General features: G+C 43.9%; 5 protein-coding genes across 6 annotated transcripts in view; 4 read left to right on the forward strand and 1 right to left on the reverse strand.

Moving 5' to 3' along the window:
- The first annotated feature begins 246 nt into the window (after positions 1-246).
- Positions 247-4,989, forward strand: LOC26514483 (type II inositol 1,4,5-trisphosphate 5-phosphatase). The gene is made up of 9 exons (XM_014904401.3): positions 247-1,107; positions 1,404-1,590; positions 1,742-2,003; positions 2,060-2,242; positions 2,306-2,638; positions 2,811-3,663; positions 3,722-3,908; positions 3,972-4,196; positions 4,262-4,989. The coding sequence occupies exons 1-9, from the start codon at positions 988-990 to the stop codon at positions 4,435-4,437; spliced, it is 2,526 nt and encodes an 841-aa protein (XP_014759887.1). The 5' UTR covers positions 247-987; the 3' UTR covers positions 4,438-4,989.
- A 120-nt stretch (positions 4,990-5,109) lies between these two features.
- LOC6504853 (carnosine N-methyltransferase) lies at positions 5,110-7,676 on the forward strand. Of its 2 annotated transcripts, none has more exons than XM_001966418.4 (6): positions 5,110-5,366; positions 5,746-6,007; positions 6,269-6,387; positions 6,445-6,585; positions 6,643-6,900; positions 6,954-7,676. In XM_001966418.4, the coding sequence occupies exons 1-6, from the start codon at positions 5,218-5,220 to the stop codon at positions 7,390-7,392; spliced, it is 1,368 nt and encodes a 455-aa protein (XP_001966454.2). In that variant the 5' UTR covers positions 5,110-5,217; the 3' UTR covers positions 7,393-7,676. The 2 variants fall into 2 exon arrangements, with proteins under 2 accessions (XP_001966454.2, XP_014759831.1); XM_014904345.3 differs by having other exon boundaries at positions 5,111-5,366; positions 6,221-6,387.
- A 38-nt stretch (positions 7,677-7,714) lies between these two features.
- Positions 7,715-9,517, reverse strand: LOC6504660 (protein SMG9). Its single transcript, XM_001966419.3, has one exon. It carries the CDS (start codon positions 9,386-9,388, stop codon positions 7,922-7,924), a length of 1,467 nt encoding a protein of 488 aa, XP_001966455.1. The 5' UTR covers positions 9,389-9,517; the 3' UTR covers positions 7,715-7,921.
- Positions 9,518-9,833: 316 nt separating this feature from the next.
- Positions 9,834-11,093, forward strand: LOC6504854 (protein KTI12 homolog). Its single transcript, XM_001966420.4, has 3 exons — positions 9,834-10,240; positions 10,301-10,650; positions 10,704-11,093. The coding sequence occupies exons 1-3, from the start codon at positions 9,976-9,978 to the stop codon at positions 10,989-10,991; spliced, it is 903 nt and encodes a 300-aa protein (XP_001966456.1). The 5' UTR covers positions 9,834-9,975; the 3' UTR covers positions 10,992-11,093.
- Positions 11,094-11,356: 263 nt separating this feature from the next.
- Positions 11,357-20,326, forward strand: part of LOC123257503 — a 34,045-nt gene continuing 25,075 nt past the window's right edge. The window contains exons 1-2 of the mRNA XM_044716791.1: positions 11,357-11,692; positions 11,866-12,543. Of these exons, the coding sequence (XP_044572726.1) occupies positions 12,515-12,543 (29 nt within the window). The 5' untranslated portion in view covers positions 11,357-11,692; positions 11,866-12,514. The remainder of the gene's footprint in view (positions 11,693-11,865; positions 12,544-20,326) is intronic.

Genomic DNA, 20,326 nt, shown 5'->3' on the forward strand with positions numbered 1-20,326 from the left:
TGCAACACTGACACGATTGTCCCTTATCTTTTTGCGCCTAGTGTTGAACAGTTTCACGAATATCGTAATGTATTCTCCAAGTTCTTTTTAAATGAATACGTTTTATTTAGGAAATATGGTGAAAGAAATACCTAAACAGCAAGGCCGATGACCGATCCGTTCTATCGGACCGCTAGAGGTGGCACTGGAAAATACCGCGCCTACTTTTCAGACCCTTAGAGATGGGTCGAATATTGGTATTTTTAAGTCTCACTAGAGTTGTGGCCAATAATGGATACCCATCTCTAATAAGAACAACAACAACAAGTAGCAGCAGAATATCCAAAACCAAATTCAAAGCAAATAATGAGCCACGGAGGTTGCCGATTTTAGCGCGCTAGCCTGCTGGTCTGTGAGCCCTCCGTATGTGCCCTGGAACCCGAGACTCGGTTTCGTATTTGGCTCCCATTGTCATTGTGCGCCGATGAATAAGTGCCCCCCCGTTCGTGTGCTGGGCGTGTGTGTGTGTGTGCGTGAGAAAAACACCCACCTTGAACGTTAAAAACTCAAAAACAAACAAACAAGCGGGCCAGGTTACGACTTACATTAGTGGGCTACAGTTACAGTAGGCCTCCAAGAGCTGGATCGGCACCCCTGGAAGCACCCGTAGCCCTTGGGGCACCTGACAATCAGAAAAAGAAGCCCTCGAACCGAAAACCACGACCCATCCGGGGCAAAATAATAATAATCGTTGGGTGAGCGCGCTAACTATAAATAGAAAAGCCAGCAAAAAAAAAAAGCAACAACAGCAGAAGCAGCAGAAGTGAGCAGCCAACTGTCCAAGTTCCATATATACATATATCCATATCGACGCAGAAGAGGAAAACCCCCAGAACACAGTATTAGTCCTCATTCCGAGATTAAGAATTAAGGAAACCAGTTGGTTGAATAGCAGCAGGTTTCAGCGACTCATACCGGACACAGAGAACACATATCATTCGCCTGGACATGGAGCTAGTGGGTGACACCATATCCAATGGATCATCATCAGCGGATCCACCAGTTCCGGCCAAATCCACACTGAACATTGTCAAGCAGCGTTTCAAAAAAGACGAGGACATACTCTACGTAAGCGAATTGAAAAGCCCAGCACTGGTCACGTTTCAGGAAGCCACAATTATAGCTTTTAATTAAGTTTAGTTCATAAGTTTGCGGTTATTATCGGATGTTTGCATGGTGGTCTTGGTTATCTGGCAAGGACCACGCCAAAATAAACACAAACTGACTCTCTGACAGACGTCAGTCACAGGCACAGATCTTCACATTCTCCCCCCAAGGGAAATTGTGGAAATTGTGGTCTTGTTATCTTACTGACCGATAACGACAGTCTGCCCTTGCTAATCAGTATCCCTTTCTCGATGCAGATATTCGAGTCGTATCAGCTGAAGGGCCCGGAGTATGTCACTCATTTACTTGTGCTGGTTTCCTCGGAATCGGGCGGGACCTATGCCATCGTATCATTCTCCTGCCAACGGACACCACTTAGCTCCGTGAACGAGCTGGTCATCGGCAAGGTATTCGCCATCGATGAGCAATTCAAGTTGCGTCAAGGTAAGGAGACTCCCGCGGAGCTGCCCAGCCAATAGATAGTGTAAGCTTGTTGCCTATTTGCACTTGGATAGCAGCAAGCTCTCCGGGCTTAATGATTCGCAAATATTTGTCCATCCAATTCAATTGAATTCTCAAACATTATTAACAACAGATGACACGAGCTCGATAGCAGCACAGCAGTTTGATCTGTTTTCTGGCGAGGAGGGCCCCATCAAGTATTACTATTATCCCTCGGAGACGGCCAAATTTGAGGAGTTCTACGCCACGGTTGTCAACTGCCAGGCGCTCATGACCGCCATCCATCTGGACACGGTGCTCAACTTTCGGTGGCTGAACGATTACCGACAGATCGGTGAAGTGAAACAGGAGCTGAAGAAGCGCGAGAGCGAGTATATGATCTACCAGGACACCAAGTGAGTACACACTTCCTTTCTGTTTCAGTTAGTAATTTGTTCAATCCGTCTTGCAGAATATACTGCGCCACTTGGAATGTAAACAACAAGCAGTGCTTGAACGGCAGCCATTCGCTGAGAACCTGGCTGTCGCGCAGCGAACAACCGCCGGATATCTATGCCATCGGTATCCAGGAGCTCTATGTGCCCGCCAAGAGCATGCTGAGCTCCACAGACGCCGCAGCTGACGCCCAATGGATGTGAGTGGCCAGGAGCCATTACCGAATGAACTTTTCTAACTCTTCTTATTGTCTGGCCATTAGAAATAATATGATAAACAGCATGTATCCGGGAGTGGAGTACTCCATTCTGAAATCCTACCGCATGATGGCCGTCTTCCTGATCGTCATCGTGAGGAAGCCATTGAAGCAACAGATCCTCAATGTTCGCTGCAACTACGTGACTCGTGGCATTTTCAATGCCCTTGGAAACAAGGGAGGCGTGGCCATTAGCCTGCAACTGAATGAGGGGAACATTTGTTTCGTCAACTCCCATTTGGCGGCCCATTCGGGTCAGAAGGCGGCTCGCAACCAGGACTATCAGGGCATCGTTGGGGGCATGTCCTTTGAAGACGGCCGAACCATCAACGATCACGAGTGAGTCAAAGAATTTAAAAGAAAGCTAGAGATGAGGTGCTAATTGAGTTGCTAGATAGGGGTTATTGAACTTGGCAGTTAGAAATCTAACGTTTAGGAAGTACATCTGTCGTGTTTATTATGCAACTACCGAAGTAGAAGCCATTGTCATTCGTCTCTTTCTTTTTGGCAGCCACATCTTCTGGCTGGGTGACCTGAACTACCGCCTCAAGGAGCGAGAGCCGCAACCGGGACCCTTGGACGATCCCCAGCTTCTGCTGATAGACGACGAGCTGCGCGAGGAGATGAACAACAACCAGTGCTTCATTGGCTACTCCGAGGGTGACATCAAGTTCCAGCCAACGTACAAATTCGAACCCAACACCGACAACTACGACATGCGCCGGCTGCCGTCCTATTGCGATCGCATTTTGTGGAAGGGCACCCGCATCGAGCTGCTGGAGTACAATAGCATCATGGAGATACGTCAGAGCGATCACAAGCCCGTTTATGGAGTGTTCCATGTGAAGATTAAGACCCGCGATCACGCCAAATACAAGCGGGTGCAGGAGGAGGTCCTGAAGGCGGTGGACAAGCGGGAGAACGACAACCAGCCCCAGATCGAAGTGGACAAGACCATTATTGACTTTGGCCGTGTCCGCTTCAACGAGCCCAGCTCGAGTTACTTCAACGTCTACAACACCTGCCCCCTGCAGGTGGACTTTAGCTTCAAGGAGAAGGACATCGACTCCATCTGTGAGCCGTACTTACAGATCGATCCGCGGGAGGGTTCGTTGCTCATCGATTCGGCTCGCAGCATCTGGCTCAAGATGCACGCCGATGTCCGGAGCATTTCCGGGCTGCTGCGCAAGATCCGGACAAATGATAACTTTGATATCCTCATCCTGCACGTGAAGAACGGCCGCGACATCTTCATCACAGTGACGGGCGACTATCAGCCGAGCTGTTTTGGCCTCTCCATGGAGACGATGTGTCGCACCGATCGGGCACTGAGCGACTACTCCCAGAGTCAGATCAAGGAGCTGGTAAAGTGTTTTCTAAACCGAAAGATTTCTCATTTTTAATAAATTTATATCCTTTAAGATGAATAACAACTCGCCACACTATCGGGTTACGATGCCAAGGGAGTTCTTCCTGCTGATTGATTATCTTTATAAGCAGGGTGCCCTGCAGCAGGGGGCGTTCCCTTCCTACGAGTCGCGTAATCAGCTCAAGGCCGACTTTAATGCGGTGCGCGACTGGCTGGACACCTGGTCCCAGGATCCATTCCGTAAGTTTATATTCCTTTCTTGTCGAAAACCACTTTTAACCAAGAACTTTCGTATCACAAAAGCTGCAAGCGTGGAGACAGCTGCTCAGGCGTTGTTACTTCTGCTGGACCTGCCGGAGCAGGCGCTGCTGGAGCCATTTGTGGAGAACCTGCTGAACAGCGCCAGCAAGCAGGAGGCCATGAACTACATCGATTTGCTCAGTCCGCCCAATCGGAATGTCTTCATGCATCTGTGCATGTTTCTGCGGGTGGGCATTGAAAGTGGCTACTACGATATGCATCAAGTCGGTGAGTTTGCCAGGCTTTTAACCATTTATTATTGAATTATTTATTGAAAATTTGATTTCTTTTAGCTGTCACCTTTGGCCGGATCCTGTTGCGAAGCAGCGAGTGCTCCGCCTTGCCAAATTACCACAGCAAGTGCTGTGCATTTATGAAGATGTTCATTGAGAGCGACGAGGAGTTAATGGGTAATGGGAATGATTCTGGAGCTGGTTCTGGAACCAGGAGCACCGGACTGCACGCTTAGTCCCCACATCGATACCCACCCACTCACACTCGATAGTTGTACACTGTTGATATTTAAATGTACGAAATAGTGTTAGCTTATTTATTTTACTTGTTGGTACACACTTTGTTGGTCCACCCACACGCCGGTGCACCCTAGCATTTATGTAAATTTCTCTGTTTTACCTGTTAATTGTTTGTGTCCTTTTCCGTTCATTCCAATCGCAAAAAAGCAACAAGCTTGGTTATTATGTTCTTGTTATCACTCGAAAAACACACGCACACAACACACACACACATCACGCGGAAGAGCAAGGCACCTGGACATTGAATGTCCAAGGGTTTATCTAGTATTTAAAACAAATGGAAACCCCCCCACGTAAAGCAGGAGGCCAACGCTAAAATAAATCTATTGTGTAAATAATATATCCAAAAAGAAATGGCGCCGATCGGGTATACTTCACCCGTTAAAACAATGTTTAGTTGAGCTAACTATCTTAGATTAATAAAATATGTCCCCGGTTTCAGTTCTCCACTGAAGATAAATAAACACCGTTACTAGCAGTATCTAAAATAAGGGAGTTTTCTAAACTTGATACTGGGACTTGGAAATGGAATATTTTAAAAAGCGCGCCTGATTCTTAAACTGATTCTCGATTTTTCCAACACTAGAATTCGATAGTTCTAGAAATCGAAAAGTTAGAATGTCAAGGTAGTGCCAAGCACTGACGGCCACACTTCAAATCGAATTGGACGGGAAATAAAATATATAGGAAAATCGGGGCCGGAAAATGAAACGTGAATGAACATCGAGGAAAGGACGCGACAACCAAATGCAATGTTTCCCATGCATCCCAAAATGGATGAGCAGTTGGCCCAGGCCTTCTCCGCCAACGAGGACGAGGAGGAGAAGCACATTCAGAAGGTTCAGAACGCCTTCCTCTACTACGGGTAAGAGTGTAGATGGTTGTTGGTATTTTGTTGTTGGAGCTGGGCTCCCATGCGCTGAATGAGGTTCCCCCTTTTAGCCGGCTAACGGTGAATGGAGCGAAAAGCTACCGAGTGAGCGAGAGGGAGTGCGAGCGAGTGAGCGGGAGGGGGAAACGACATGTGCAGACAGGCTGTCGTCAAGCTTAGACCGTTGCTTTCTTGTTCGGAGAAGCAACAGGTTCGTTCCTGCACTGCTTCCCGCTGCTCTGTTACATTGTACTCCCCCATGGGTGTCCCCTCCATCCCCTGCCGGCTGTTGATAAGCCCCCGCCCCACTCACTGATAGCGAGGATAAATAATTAATTTATTACAACCCCTCCCCCCCTCCACTCGTCCACAGACCATATGCCTGCCAGCGACTGAAGCGCTCCATGGATTACCTCAACAGCCTGTCTGGCGAGGACCAGCACATGCTGTCCAAGTACCGGGCCCACCTCACCTGTGTGCGCACGTGCATCGATCGGAATCAGGCCGTTATCCGGGAGATATTGCGGGAGCGAGTTCTCTATCCAGATCCGGACGGTTCTCCGTCCAATCCAACATCGGATCGTTGGGAATTTGACGAGCCGCCGCCTCATGTGCGGCATGGCGATATGGATCAGGTACTAATAGCAGTTTTTATCTTCCAAGAGATGGATTAGTTTCAGTAGAAGATTAGTTTTAAGGAGAGTTTTAAGTTTAACTTTCACCATCCATCCACCTTTCCCCCACAACTATTACTTTTGAATCGGCACGAACAAAATCTATATCTATATATCGTATCTTTTCCAAATCTGTCCACCCGCACCCATCCGCTATCCACCACCGAACTGTAGTCTATTGCACTAGATGATGCTGATGTAGAACCTCTCAAAATTTTAAAGGCCCAGTCGACACTGAAGTTGATTGCGCGCGATTGGAGCACCGATGGCGCCCTGGAGCGGGAGCAGTCCTACAAGCCGATCATCGACTGCATTCTCGAGTACTTTAAGCCCAGTGACTAGTAAGAATCTCATCCATTATAGCCATTTTATTTATTAACTTTTGATATCTTTGTTAGTGAACTGAAGGAGATCAAGATCTTGGTACCGGGAGCCGGGCTGGGACGTCTCACCTATGAGCTGGCCTGTTTGGGTTACTCCTGCGAGGGCAATGAGTTCTCCTACTTCATGCTCATTGCCTCCAACTTTGTCCTGAATCTGTGAGTTGGACCAGTTCCAAGAAAACCAACTTATTTATAGAATTCTTCGACTTTCAGGTGCGATTATGAGAACAAGTATGTCTTGTACCCGTGGGTGCATCAGTATGTGAATAATTTGAGGCGCGAGGACCAGGTGGCCGCCGTTCGCTTTCCGGACATCTGTCCGCTAAAGAATCCACCAAAAGGACACTTTGAAATAGCCGCTGGTGACTTCCTGGAGGTGTACAAGACGCCGCACACCTACAACTGCGTGGCCACATGCTTCTTCATCGATTGTGCCAACAATGTTATTGATTTCATTCGCACCATTTACAAGTTAGCTTGGAGCTTAAACCCTCTATTACTTTACTAATGTCTGCTTTTTATAGAATCCTTGTACCGGGTGGCATTTGGGTGAATCTCGGCCCGCTGCTCTACCATTACAGCGATGTCAGTGGCCAGAATAGCATCGAGCCGACGTTCGAGGATCTGTGCATCATTATGGAGAGCATTGGCTTTGTGATTGAGAGCTCGCGCACTGGCATCCGCACCAAGTACGCCCAGAATCCGTCCTCGATGAAGCAGAGCGAGTACCAGAGCCTGTTCTGGGTCTGCCGCAAGCCGGATCCGTTCGAGGAGCAGCGCGGCAAGCGTAAAGCATCCCGGGAGCCCCATGATCTCATTGTGCGCGCCGACACCGACGAGGAGGAGGAGGAGGAGCGCGAGCGGGCCAAGCAGGAGCAGGAGCAGGAGGAGGAGGAACAGAAACTGGCCGAAGCCGAGATCAACAATGAGACTGAGATGCAGGATCTGGCCCAGCCAACGTGATACCAGAGAGGGAGGCCACCAGAGAGAAGCGAGAAATCAAAAACCTTAACATCACACATCAACCATAATCGAAAAACGAAAACCAAAGCGAATTATAATCCAAAACCCACCTCAAGGATGCCATCATAAGACAGGGAACACTCGAATCGAGGCAACTTTCATGTCCCAGGATTCGTTAAGTTTGTACATTTAGTATAAGGATGCCTTGATCTACAAAACCAATTACAAGTTTTCAAAAAACAGAAAACGACAACAAATATATCTCGTAGGCGGAACAAAATATACACACAGACAGAGCGAAGAGTTAACAGGCAGGGGGAAGTTTAAAAATAAATATGTTTTATTTTGCCAACATAATTGTAACGCCCCCCAAGTTACTCCATTAAACCGGGGCCACCCCATTGTCCTGCTGCATAACTCAAAAATCACGTCATTTGACAGTCTTGTGTGGAAAGTATGCGATTTTGTTTCTTTTTAGTTGATATTACGGTTCGGATCCGGGTCGGGAGGAGACCCATCCCTCCCTGGATCACGTGTCGTTGCGCCACTGTTCCGCCCGCTGGCCCCACTGGCCTGTACGGGCATCCAGGTGGCGCAGCTTGATCTCCGAGTGGATCTTCTCGAAATTGGGTCCACTCTTGCGGGCAGTCTCCGCCAGGATCTCGAACCAAATGGCCTCGCTCAGCTCGCCGCCGCTGCACATGGAGGTGCGCGGAGAGCTGAGGACACGCTCCCGGAACTGTCGCACCAGCTCCCCCAGGTTGGGATGGTAGGCGGTGGCCTCGTTCCCCGCCATGTCCGGCAGCAGGAAGGTGTTTAGGCAGCGCGCCTCACCACGCCCCCTGTAGATGGGCAGTGCCGTCGGTTCGTACAGATGCGTCAGCATCTTCTCCATCCGTTCCCGCTGCTGCGGCTCGAAGTCCAAGCGCTGGGCACGATTCCGAACAAACATCACCTGGGGTATGTGATCCCTTACATAGCCCTTGCAGGGGAAGCGCGGTCGAAGGCGCAGGGCAGCGTTCAGAAGGCGGAGATGCTCCACAGCCACACCGTCGATCACCAGGATGAGCACATGGCACACGCTCAGCAGCTGGGCCACCACGCCGAGGCAGTGCATGTCCAGGTTGTCCGCCTCCTTGCAAGTGGCCAGCAGGGGCGGCGTGTCCACCAGGATGTGACGTTCTCGGGTGATGAAGAACTGCAACGCGTCGGTCCTCGGACGCAGGACATTCTTCTGGCTGCCATTGTTCGCTTTTTTGGGCCGCGTCGCGAATATGCACTCGTCCGCCTCCGGGGCGAACAGGTGCTGGTAGTAGTCGTAGTCCAGCGGTCGGTCGGCCGTCAGGAGATTGAGCAAGGTGCTCTTCCCGCTGCTCTGGCTCCCCAGAATCCCGATTACCGTGAAGTCGGTGTTGGTTTTGTTGAACAGCTTGCGGGCATTGGCATTGAAGACGCCGTTGGCGACGATCAGTGGTGTGGGGCGGGTCATACGCGGCGGCTGGATGTCCTGGAGGGCGGGTGTAGCTCCGTTGGCAGTGGGTGTTGGATTGCAGCTTCTGTCCCGGCAGCTGTTCGGCGCCGTGGATGAACTGACCAGAGCCGCGCACACCGAGTTGCCGGGCACTGGAACGTGGGCCATGCTGGGATTGGATCCTCCTGCTCCGGTCCCGGGCGACGACATCATCCCTTGATATCGTTCTGGAAGTCGGGCATCGGTGGTCCGATTGATAATTATCGTCTTGATGGATGAGGGCGTGTCCTGGTTGCTGCTACCACTGCTGGGTATCTCTGAGTCTCGCTCGCGCTCTCGATCTTGCTCCCTCTCCTTATCCTTGTCGCGGTCCCTGTCCCGGTCACGATCCTTCTTCAGCAGGATCTTGGGCTGTACGAGGCGGGGGTCATCGCAGCGCCGGGCAATGGTGACCGGCGCCAGGACGTTGGCGGATTGCTGGTCATCCCGCTTCTTGTTGCGGTACCGGCGACGCTGTTCGGCCATTCAAAAGGCCAAATGAATTTGTATGTTTTAAACTTTACACGTTTGGCTTTGTTCGCTGCCAGAACAGCTGGTGAAGGTGCCACATGCACTGCTTGCCACCATCAAATTTGTTAACCAACACTGCTATCAATTTATCGATAAATTCAGAAGAGATATTTTGGCGCACTTTTCAAATACGAAATTTAAAGCTTTTCCTTTATAAAAGCTTACGCATAAGTTTAATTAATTTAAACAATATATTAATTTTATTATAATTTTTATTCTATTATAGTTTTTAATATAATAAATTATAGTTTTTATATGTTTTAAGTGATGTTTAACCCTAATGGAAAAACAAAAAACGTTTAAAAACACGACAATTAAGTTGTTTAGTGATATATGAACCAAAATTGAAGGATTTATGATAATAATAATATATTTAAAGAATTAAATGTCATATATTTTTGTTTACCAACACGAAATAAACTATTTGAACTGCTTTAATTTCCTAATCCGACCCTTTACCAACACTACTGCTGCTGCTGGTCCAGCGTGCTCCTCGCTATTTATTTACTCTGTTTATTTATTGGAATTTATCTATAAAAGCAATGCCTATTGTTGTGATAACGGGTCTGCCAGCCAGCGGAAAATCCACTCGAGCCCGCCAGCTGCGTGAACACTTCGAGGAGAAGGGGAAACGCGTTCACCTGATCAGCGAAAACGAAGCGGTGCCCAAGGCACTCTTTGAAAAGAACTCCCATGCCGGGGATTCGCAAAAGGAGAAGGTGGTGCGCAGCGATTTAAAGTCAGAGGCTTCCCGAAACCTCAACAAAGATGATCTGGTCATCCTGGATGCTGGCAATTATATAAAAGGTAAGAGATGAGCTATTCCCAATAATATGGAAGCCTAAAGAAGTATCTAATCCCCTCCAGGCTATCGCTATGAAATCTACTGTATGACGAAAGCGTCCAGGACCACGCAATGCACACTATTCTGCTGCATTCCTCAACAGCAGGCCTGGGAATTCAATACCAAACGTACTGCAACGGATGAGCTGCCGCCGGAAGCAGAAACACCGGAACAGCCGGTGAACAATTCGGACGTGCCTTACACCCGTGAGATCTTCGATGCTTTGTGTATGAGGTACGAGGAACCGCAGAGCAACAACCGTTGGGACAGTCCCCTGGTGGTGGCCCTCCCAGAAGACACCCTGGATGTGGAGGCCATCTACAAGTCACTGTACGAAACTCGTCCCCTCCCGCCCAACCAGAGCACACAAAATGTAAGAGGTTCTAGCATTTCATCGTCTCTGAAACTAACCTATACTTTTTGTAGCCACCTCTGGGAGCCACCAACTACCTGTTCGAGCTGGACAACATTATGCAATCGATTATCAAGGAGATACTGGGTGCCGTAAAGATCAAGGCCTTCGGGCAGCTACGCATCCCGGGCAGCTCCAGTCCCGTGAAGGTAACCACCTCGATGAATGCCCTCCAGCTGAACAGGCTGCGACAGAAGTTCATCACCAGCACCTGCCGGGCCAGCCAAACAGCACCCACGCCCCTGGAGCAGGTGCCTCAGCTCTTTGTCCAGTTCATCAACGCCAATACGATTGGCTGCTAGGAGTTTTTTTAAATAATTAAAATTAAATAATTATTTTAAATAATTAATTATATATATATTTTTTTTGTTTATTTAGAATAAAAAATATGTGACTGGTAAATTGTTTGTTTTTATATTTTATGGTTACAGATTAAGAGAGCATAAAGTCACTCGCTCACTGTTATGATTACAGAGAGCGCTTCAGCGGAAATGTAAAATATGCTCTCTTTCTGTTAGATTGGCGCTTAAGAGAGCCGTGAACTTCAAGTGAATGAACTTTTCTCTTAATGTATCTTGTTAAGTGTATCTGTAACCTAACAGTGCGGCCTCTGTCGACGCTGGCAGCGAACAAAAGTCTGCTAAAGCGTTGCGATTTAACAGTGCTGCCTCAGTCGACGCCGGCAGCGGTCGCTCACGTCGCTTAAAAGCATCAACAAAAACAAAATTTTTTTTTTCGAAAAAAATCGTTCTCTGCGTTCGCATCGCGGCCGCTGGCCTGAAAATTCGGAAAAACTCGCGGAAAAGCCGGTAACTAGGCAAAACTCGACCTGTCAATAGCCGCTAAAAAATCGAAAAAAGATCGCGAGTGTGGCCCGTAAAAAAAATTGTGCCGAATTGGAAAACTTGGGCGAAAAACGCACCCAAAAATAAAGAAAATTTGGAAAAAAAAATTTTTTGAAACAGTTTTGTTTTTGTTTTGTGCACCGGCGTCTATTTTTTGTGTGGGTGGTGTTTTTAAATGTGACAAAAATAATTAAAAAATATTTAAAAAAATATAAATATATAAGCACAAAAACGCATTCGACATTTTGATTAAAAAATTTAATCAAAAAAAATCTACTATTCACAATTTTTTAATGCCATTTTTTTATATGTGTGTGTTTTCTGTTTGCAGCTGACGCTTCACCAGCAACTTTTGGCATAAATATTTAGCCAAAAAATCTTATACAACAAAAATATTGAAAATATTTAAAAAAAAAAATGGAAATTTCAAAGCCAAGCATGGAGTATCTAAAACAGCTATCTTGAATTTCCTAAAAAAACAACAACAACAACGATAAAAGCAACAACAAAATACACTAAACAGTGATAAGTTTTGAAAAATTGTTTCCAAAATCCCCAATCTCTATTCAAAAATTTACAAAAAATACAAAGAGAAAAAGCTAAAAAATAAAAGCTTTAAAAAATTAAGGGAAAATAACCAAGCAGTGCACGTGTATGTGTATGTGTGTGTGTGTGTGTGTGATTGCGGGTGTTTGTAACGGTAAAACAAAGCCACACCGATGAAACCCCAAATGCAACAAAAATAGAAACAAGTGAAATAAAAAAAAACAAAACAAAAAAAAAATAAAATAAAAAACAAACAAAATAGAAGAATTGTAATTGTAACGGTAATCTGAGAGAGTGAACTGGAAGAATTGGCTTTTGTTGGCAGAGCATGGATTTCCCCTCCCCCCAACCGCCCGCACCCCCCACTGCACCATCTACGGTATTCGCTAAAGCCTGGCCCTTAAAATAATAAGCGCCAGCCGAATGCCATAAAGATGCCACCGCTGCAACGGAAAAAATTCAAGTTAGTATTGATTTTTTTTTTTTAATTTTAATATTATATCTAGGAATTATTTCTTTATTTTTAAGCCGGGCTCAAAATTAGTCAAGGATTAGAGATTAGGATTGTATCTATCAGATTTTTTCTCCGATTATCTGCAAACTTTAAATACTTTTTAGTATTTAATTATATTCTAGTCTAGAAATTATTAAAAAAAAACTATTCAATTTATAAAAGCTTATTTTAATCAAGAATTTTGATGTATTTTTAAAGGGAACTAAGATGATTATTTTAGAAAAAAACATTTAATTCGAAAGAAGAATTCTTCAGAAGAATAAAATTTTGTTTCTAAATGACTCTTTGGATTTCTATAAAAAAAAATAACTAAAAACATTACATTATAAAGTTTATAAACTTTTTATTTAAAAAGTAATTTGTAAAAATGTAAAGAAAATAAATAGAAAAAAAATAAGAACTTAACGATCAAAATTATTTTCAAAAACTTTTAAAATCTTGAGAATTTAGAAAACAGAAAAAGTGAGATTTTTGAGAAGTTAAAAAAAAATTATCTATGATAAGAAATTTGATTAAATTACATTAAAAAACCCTTTAAAAATCTTTAAAATATTCGAAAATCCTTTAAAAAATCTTCAATGATTAGAAAGAAGGTAGAATATGTTGAGAATATGATGACCATGTTGAGGAATTCCTTACAAAATAATTGCAGAGTTCATTCCCCAGATTTTCGTCCACTTTAATAAGCGCTCGCCTCCCAATAATCCCAATGATGGCATTATAATTGGCCCCATTGGGTTGCATGTGGCATGTGGAATTCCGCATCTGGGGGGGGGGGGGGGCGGATGGTGGGGGGAGGGTGGAGCAGTAAAGTTGGGTTAAGTTTAGGAGTTCAAGAGGGCGCGCTTAGTCACCCCGCCTTAAAGTTGGGGCGGCGTGGGGCGGAGTGGGGCGTGGGGCAGAAGCAGCTGGAGGAGCTGAAGAAGCACATGTCAGAGCCCGGTTCGTTGGCCTGGCCCGGAGTTTGGGTTTCTCTCTCTCTCTTGCTCTTTCGCTCTCTGTGGTGGAGTTCGGCGCTCTCTGTTTATGAATGAAACGCAACGAGGAAGCGCGCGCAAATTCAAAAAACAAAAAAAACAACACACACACACGGAAAGAAAATAAAGCAAGAAGAGAGAGCTAATACTCTCTTTTGGTTGAGCTCTCTCTGGGGCCTTTCTCGTTCTCTTTCTCTTTTGGTCGAGTTCATCGACCTTTGCTATTGAAATTTTTGGGAACGAAACGCACACACAGATACAAACACACACACACACACACACAGATACAATACATATACGTTTATTTACACATTGATAAACAATTGTTGATGCTGAATGTCGATGACTACACAAAAAATAACAAAAATTCATTTATTATTAATAGATTTATATTTCATAATATTATGTATTATAATTTTAAGATATTAACTAACTAGAGCCCTTTGGAATTCCTCTTCTCTAAATGAAAAAAATAAATATTACTTAATTTCCAATCAATTCCCTGGAAGAAATCTAAGCCCTATTTATCGATATGTCGCGTAACTTGATCACCTAACTGTAAATAAAATCGTAACAATTGTTTGGATATAAGTAATATTTGTTTTTGTTGGCCAATTTGGTTGTTGGGGCCAAGAAACTTGACCTCAAAGTCAATAACCAGCCTATAATAGCTTGATTTTCGACTGAAATTGGATTATAAATAAATTATATAAATTATTAATATTTTGTATTTATTTTTATTTAGATTTTTTTAATCTTAACTATTTTGTATTTTGTTTTTTTAAATCAAAAATATTATATATTCTCCCAGTGTAGGGCATTAAAAGTGCGACCAAAGCTGGTGGGCCTATAACTTTATTGCCTGGTTTCTTCTTCCTGATTGCTGATGTGATGTGTGTGTGTGTGTGTGTGTGTGTGAGTAGCGGGTGGGTTGGCAAACGCACGATAACAAGAGGGAGGAGAGGAGGGGGTTGGGGAGCCAAAGGGAGGTTAAGGTCTGGGCATTGTTTTGTTTTTGCTTCTACTTTGCATTACGACTGCTTGTTACCAAGTCCCAAAATGGCTATGGATGTATGCGTATGTGTGTGTGTGTGTGTGTCCATGTGTGGAGTATCTGTGTGTAGACTTTATGTATGTATTGGTGAGGCCAATGACCAAAAATGTAGTGACAAGGGCGTCAGAGAGATTCCAACAACAATTTTTGTGTACATTTTCGCCATTACATTACATACCCAGGCCCAGGACCAGGACCAGAACAAGGAAGAGGAATCTGAACCTGAATCCGAATCGGATTTTGAACCCTTGACTCTCTACCTTTTTTTTTTTTTTGCCCCTTCCGTCATCTTTTTTCCATTTTTGTTTTCCTTTACATATATATTTTTCGGGAAGGTAGGTATTTTTGCAGAAACCAGAACCAGAACCAACCACTTCACCCTGAGTCCAGAGCCCAGAGCCCAGAGACACAAAAACGTTTTGTGGAAACCTTCAAATTTCGTTTCAATGTCATGTAACCCCCGTTTTACATGATACCCAAATGCCAGAAAGAGATGGCAACTGTCCGGACTCCGTAGGGGTTGGGGGGGGGCGATAGAGGAGGTGAACTCATGGGAGTAGAAGTAGAAGAAGAAAACACGCACAAATATTATATAAAATAATCAGTTTTTTTTATGGCTAAAAAGTAAATTTATTTTTATATAAATTATTCTCAGCTATTGTAAGTATTTATTGCAACTTATGGCTGTTATCGCTTTTGTTTCCATTTTGTTGTTGCCTTGCATTTTAAATCAAAATGCCAATGAACTTGAAGTTTATTTAGAGGGGTGGGGGGGAGGAGGAGGGAGATAGAGGAGCCTGGAGCTGGGAGAGGGGCGATAGGCAGACAGGTGGGAGAAATACACCTGAGAAGTCTAATAAACACACCTGTACAGAGCACCTTATCAGATTTCTTTTTAATATTTATTTGTGACTCTTCGATAGTTATCGATAATTTATCGAGAGTTGAATGGCCCCATCTCTAGTGACTTGATCCCAATCGAATCTTGGCTTCTGACTGGAATTCTTCCTTATCTTTAGTTGGCTTTTTATCGATAATTTATCGAAAGTTGAATGGCCCCATCTCTAGTGACTTGATCCCAATCGAATCTTGGCTTCTGACTGGAATTCTTCCTTATCTCTAGTTGGCTTTTGTACTTTTTTCTTCTTCTTCTGGCTATTTGATAGCTCTGACAATATTGTGCCTCGTAGTTGCCAGTTGGGGGTGGTACAGTGGAGTCAGGGGGGCCAGGGGCCACAGGGTACAAATGACACTCCACACACACTCACACACACAGTGACATTTCCACGTAATTGTATGTGGAAAAACATAGGGTCAGTGCCTCGATAAAGTTCTTATTGTCTCCCTATCGCTCCCCCCATTGCTCCCCCCATTGTTCTCTCCCGCTCCCACTAGTCCTATCTCGCTCTGTGGGGCGCGCTTTTCTTTACTTTTCTTTTGTATCCCTTAGTCATGATTACTAATTATGTTCTTCGGGATTGATTGTGTTTTTATTCATTAGGAGGGAGGGCAGTTTCTGGTATTGTATTCCCTACGATTGTTTCACATATGTATTTTGCATGAGAATCGGCACAATCTTTTAAGGTATTCCTTTTCAAAATCGGATGAGAATCGCCAGAGATATAGACATCGGCAGGAGTCGTAAAGGGAAATCAAAGATTTTGCAGGGGTCTGCCCAGGAAAATGTTGAAAAAAATTGAAAAAATATTTTGTTCCCAGGTTTTGATGCAGATCGATGGGGAATCGATCCAGAAATCGATAAAGGTATTCCTTTTAGGAATCGGATAAGAATTGGCCGAGATATAGCCTTCCCAAGAGGCTCCAGGTCCAAAACCCACATTTTGAAGGGGTCTCCCCAGGAAAATGTTGAAAAAAATTGGAAAAATATTTTGTTCCCAGGTTTTGATGCAGATCGATGGGGAATCGATCCAGAAATCGATTAAGGTATTTCCCGCAAGAATCGGATGAGAATTGGCCGAGATATAGCCTTCCCAGGGGGCCTTATCCCGAAAACCCACATTTTGAAGGGGTCTCCCCAGGAAAATGTTGAAAAAAATTGAAAAAATATTTCGTTCCCAGGTTTTGATGCAGATCGACGGGGAATCGATCCACAAATCGATTAAGGTATTCCTCGCTAGAATCGGATGAGAATTGGCCGAGATATAGCCTTCCCAAGAGGCTCCAGGTCCAAAACCCACATTTTGAAGGGGTCTCCCCAGGAAAATGATGAAAAAAATTGAAAAAATATTTTGTTCCCAGGTTTTGATGCAGATCGATGGGGAATCGATCCAGAAATCGATAAAGGTATTCCTTTTAAGAATCGGATAAGAATTGGCCGAGATATGGCCTTCCCAGGGGGCCATATCCCGGAAACCCGCTTTTTGAAGGGGTCTCCCCAGGAAAATGTTAAAAAAAATTTAAAAAGTTTCAGATTTAAATGCAGATCGATGGGGAATCGATCTACGATTCTTCCTAGGTAATCCCTTCAAGAATCGGACGAAGAGTGTGGAAATGAGAACAATTACCGTGGACATGTCGAAGGCAGCCATCTTTTTGGCAATTTGTCTATTCAACTGAAAAATTGAGGAGCTTAGCGAGTAGAGGAACATTTGTGAGGCCAGAATGTGTTTTTAATTGGCGCCGAGGTGTCACTGTTGCGAAACAGAGGTACCTGGCTGGCCGGCTACCTGGCTTTCGATTCGTTGGAATTTCGAGCGGCGACTTCCGCGTGGAGTGCACTTTCCCAATATCGGCGGGTGATTCATCCAGAACTGGTCACAATTGGACACCTTTTCGGTTGGATATCGGTTGGATTTGCATTCAGGTCCGATGCAATCACCTTTATTTTTTTTTATTTTAGCCAGGTTGGCACTTTTGTTGTCTCTCACTCTCTCTTTGTATCTGTCTCTGTCTTAGGCTTCTTCTTTGTGTTTTTTTTTTTGCGACTTTTGCAATTTTTTGGAGCCGCTTTCTTTCGCCAAAATAACAAAGAAATGTGATCACGCAATGGCCTTTGGACCCTTTTTTGGGCCAAAAAAAATAAGAGATCATCTTTGAAGTTGATGTTTCCTATGACGATCCGTCAGATACAGTTTTGGCTGTGAGAGAGTAATCGGATAAACGCCGAGGAATGCAAAAGATATGATCTGATCTTGGCCAAAATGGCTTTGGCCTCTCTTGGCCATTTCACTTTGGGCCAGCAACATTTCCTCAATTTCTCCAAGCCATTCGAGTGCGGAATACAAAAAGCCATTACCAGCTTGGCATACTCTTTCCAAAAGTCCATTAACTTGGCTAAAATGGTATGGTTAATATGGCTTAAACTTTGACTATTTTATGTATTATGTTATAATATTTTATTTTTGTTTTTTAAATTTTATTATATATTTATTTATTTAATTATATTATATTTTATAAAAAAAGAGAATTTATTTATTCGCTATATTTGTATATGAACCATTTGAGGTTTCTCTTTTAATTTGTTTGGTTTTTTGTAATTTTTTTTTTTGGTTGTAACTGGTGAATAGTAATAACAATTCGCCCACAACAACATCTATCACACAGATACACTACACCTACATGTGTGTGTGTGTGCAGAAATAGGTACGATGTTCGTTCAATGACCTTTTACTTTTACACTATTCTCATTACCATTCCACAAGCCCTGTTGCCCCCCATTTCACCATTTCTCTCCATTTCTCCCACCCCCTTTTGAGCACCTCCCACTTGTCATGTTTTTGCCAATGCTTTCCCCACTCCCCCTCCCCCTCCCCTATTTCCTAGTGTTTGCTCTTTCTTTTTGCTCTTTCGCAGAGATATGGTTAAATTAGTCAGTTTTGCGATGATGTTTGCCGGAATTGCGTAATCCAATCCAATAATGACGTCAATTTTGAAAAAAGGATGGCTTTCGGATCATTAATCTTTATTTAAAGGAAAAAAAAAAAATTTAATAAAAAATAAAGAATATTTTTGAAATGAAACTTAAGATATTTTTATTAAATCATAAAATAAAACTCCAAAACCTTAAACCTCAAGTTTAAGTTGAAGTTTCTCCACAAAAACTCCACACTCACACACACACACACACTAACACACAAAACATTGGCCACACAGATATACAGAGAGAGCCCCCAAAACGTAAGAGAGCGAGATAGAGAGAGAGCAACAACCTGGGGGAGAGCGAGCTCCAAGAGAGCTTCAAGCGCATTGCTCTCCAAAAGGGCACGTTCGGTGTGAATGACCGGCAACTAACACACATTTGTGAGCGCTCTAAAACAAAAGCAAAAAAAAAAAAAAAAAAACAGAAAAAAAAATCCCAAAGATACAAAACCTCAGAGCTGCGCTGCGACAGTGGCAGAGGCAGAGGCAGAGACAGAGGAAGCGAAGCCAGCCCCGTAGCAAAAACAAAAACAAAAACAAAAACAACTGAAAAGTAAAAATACAGCACAGCAGAAAGTTGGAGCAGTCAGTACACCCCACACGTGTGTCAATTACGTTTACGTGTCATGACGTGAGTCAGCCAAGTTAAATGCTAAATGCTGAATACTAAATGGGTTATGCGAGGAACGCAATTAAATGATAATCAATAAAGCGTTTAGGTTTCATAATTTGCAAGAAAAAAGGTGCAAGTCATAAAATATTATTGCAGTTTATTTTTATAAAAAGGAATAAAATGTCTAAAAAATACTATTTATTTTAGTAGTTTAAAAAAAATATATATATTTTTCTGAAAAGCTGTTTGCTTTGCTTTCTTTGGTCGCCTGGTTCTGTTATTTGTATTCACTGTACAGTCGGCACTGTCTGGGCGTAAAGTTGAGATTGGAGTTGCTGCTTCTGCTTTAGCTTCCCTGTTTGTTGTTGTTATTGTTTCTGTTTCTGTTGCTGTTGCTGGAGGAGTAGTTGCAAGAATAAATAAACAAGCCACAGCGGGCAAAAGAATAAAAATAAAAATAATAAAGAAAAAAAGCAAAAAAAAAAAAAAAAACAAGGAAAAACAACGAAGAACCGGCAATGTCATTAAACCCTAAACAAGAGCGAAAGCAACAACACAATAACGACGGCGACGCCGATAGAACATTGACACGAATTACAACAGCAGCAACAACAACAACAACAACAATAACAACTTAAACCAGAAGCGTTATGAAATACTCCAGCGTAAGAGAGAGCCTCCACGAAGAGCGAGAGCCGGCCGGTTCCCACAACCACACACACACACATACATGGAACTTTCTTCTCTTTTGGGGGGACTCTCTCGCACAGGCTAAAGGCAGGTGAACGACCGACCTAGCCATTTGTTTTCCTTTTGTGCGAGAGAGCCACTGTATCTGTGTGAGAGTGTGCTTGTGTGTGTGTGTGCAGTGGGGATCAAGTGAGTCATTTTTTTCTTTTTTTTTTTTTACGGCCCCAACGAAATTACTTTTGATTTGATTTCATTTGTTTGCCCGGTGATTTTGCCGTTTGCTTTATTTTTTTTTTTTCTTCTTTGCTCCTTGCTCGTGTGCTCTCCGATGGCTGTAAGCCACTTCCTTGTTGATCGCTGTTGCCGCACCCACTCTTGCCAATAGCCCCCACCACCGCCCTCCTCTCCCCTCTCTCTGCTGCCAAGCAAGCAAGTATTAAATTCTTTGTGAGCTTATCATAGATAATAAATAAGCACAGAGAGAGTTATGGGTGGATCAAAAATTCAAATTATGAAAAA

Source organism: Drosophila ananassae, chromosome XL (genome assembly GCF_017639315.1).
Source record: "Drosophila ananassae strain 14024-0371.13 chromosome XL, ASM1763931v2, whole genome shotgun sequence".
Lineage (NCBI taxonomy): Eukaryota > Metazoa > Arthropoda > Insecta > Diptera > Drosophilidae > Drosophila > Drosophila ananassae.

Excerpts from the sequence above, each read along its gene's own strand:
- LOC26514483 (XM_014904401.3), top strand. The coding sequence starts at position 988 with ATGGAGCTAGTGGGTGACACCATATCCAATGGATCATCATCAGCGGAT. Across the intron at positions 1,591-1,741 it reads GCAATTCAAGTTGCGTCAAG|ATGACACGAGCTCGATAGCA; the intron begins GTAAGGAGACTC and ends TATTAACAACAG. Across the intron at positions 3,909-3,971 it reads CTGGTCCCAGGATCCATTCC|CTGCAAGCGTGGAGACAGCT; the intron begins GTAAGTTTATAT and ends GTATCACAAAAG.
- LOC6504853 (XM_014904345.3), top strand. The coding sequence starts at position 5,218 with ATGAACATCGAGGAAAGGACGCGACAACCAAATGCAATGTTTCCCATG. Across the intron at positions 5,367-5,745 it reads AACGCCTTCCTCTACTACGG|ACCATATGCCTGCCAGCGAC; the intron begins GTAAGAGTGTAG and ends ACTCGTCCACAG. Across the intron at positions 6,388-6,444 it reads TACTTTAAGCCCAGTGACTA|TGAACTGAAGGAGATCAAGA; the intron begins GTAAGAATCTCA and ends TATCTTTGTTAG.
- LOC6504660 (XM_001966419.3), bottom strand. The coding sequence starts at position 9,388 with ATGGCCGAACAGCGTCGCCGGTACCGCAACAAGAAGCGGGATGACCAG.
- LOC6504854 (XM_001966420.4), top strand. The coding sequence starts at position 9,976 with ATGCCTATTGTTGTGATAACGGGTCTGCCAGCCAGCGGAAAATCCACT. Across the intron at positions 10,241-10,300 it reads TGCTGGCAATTATATAAAAG|GCTATCGCTATGAAATCTAC; the intron begins GTAAGAGATGAG and ends AATCCCCTCCAG. Across the intron at positions 10,651-10,703 it reads CCAACCAGAGCACACAAAAT|CCACCTCTGGGAGCCACCAA; the intron begins GTAAGAGGTTCT and ends TACTTTTTGTAG.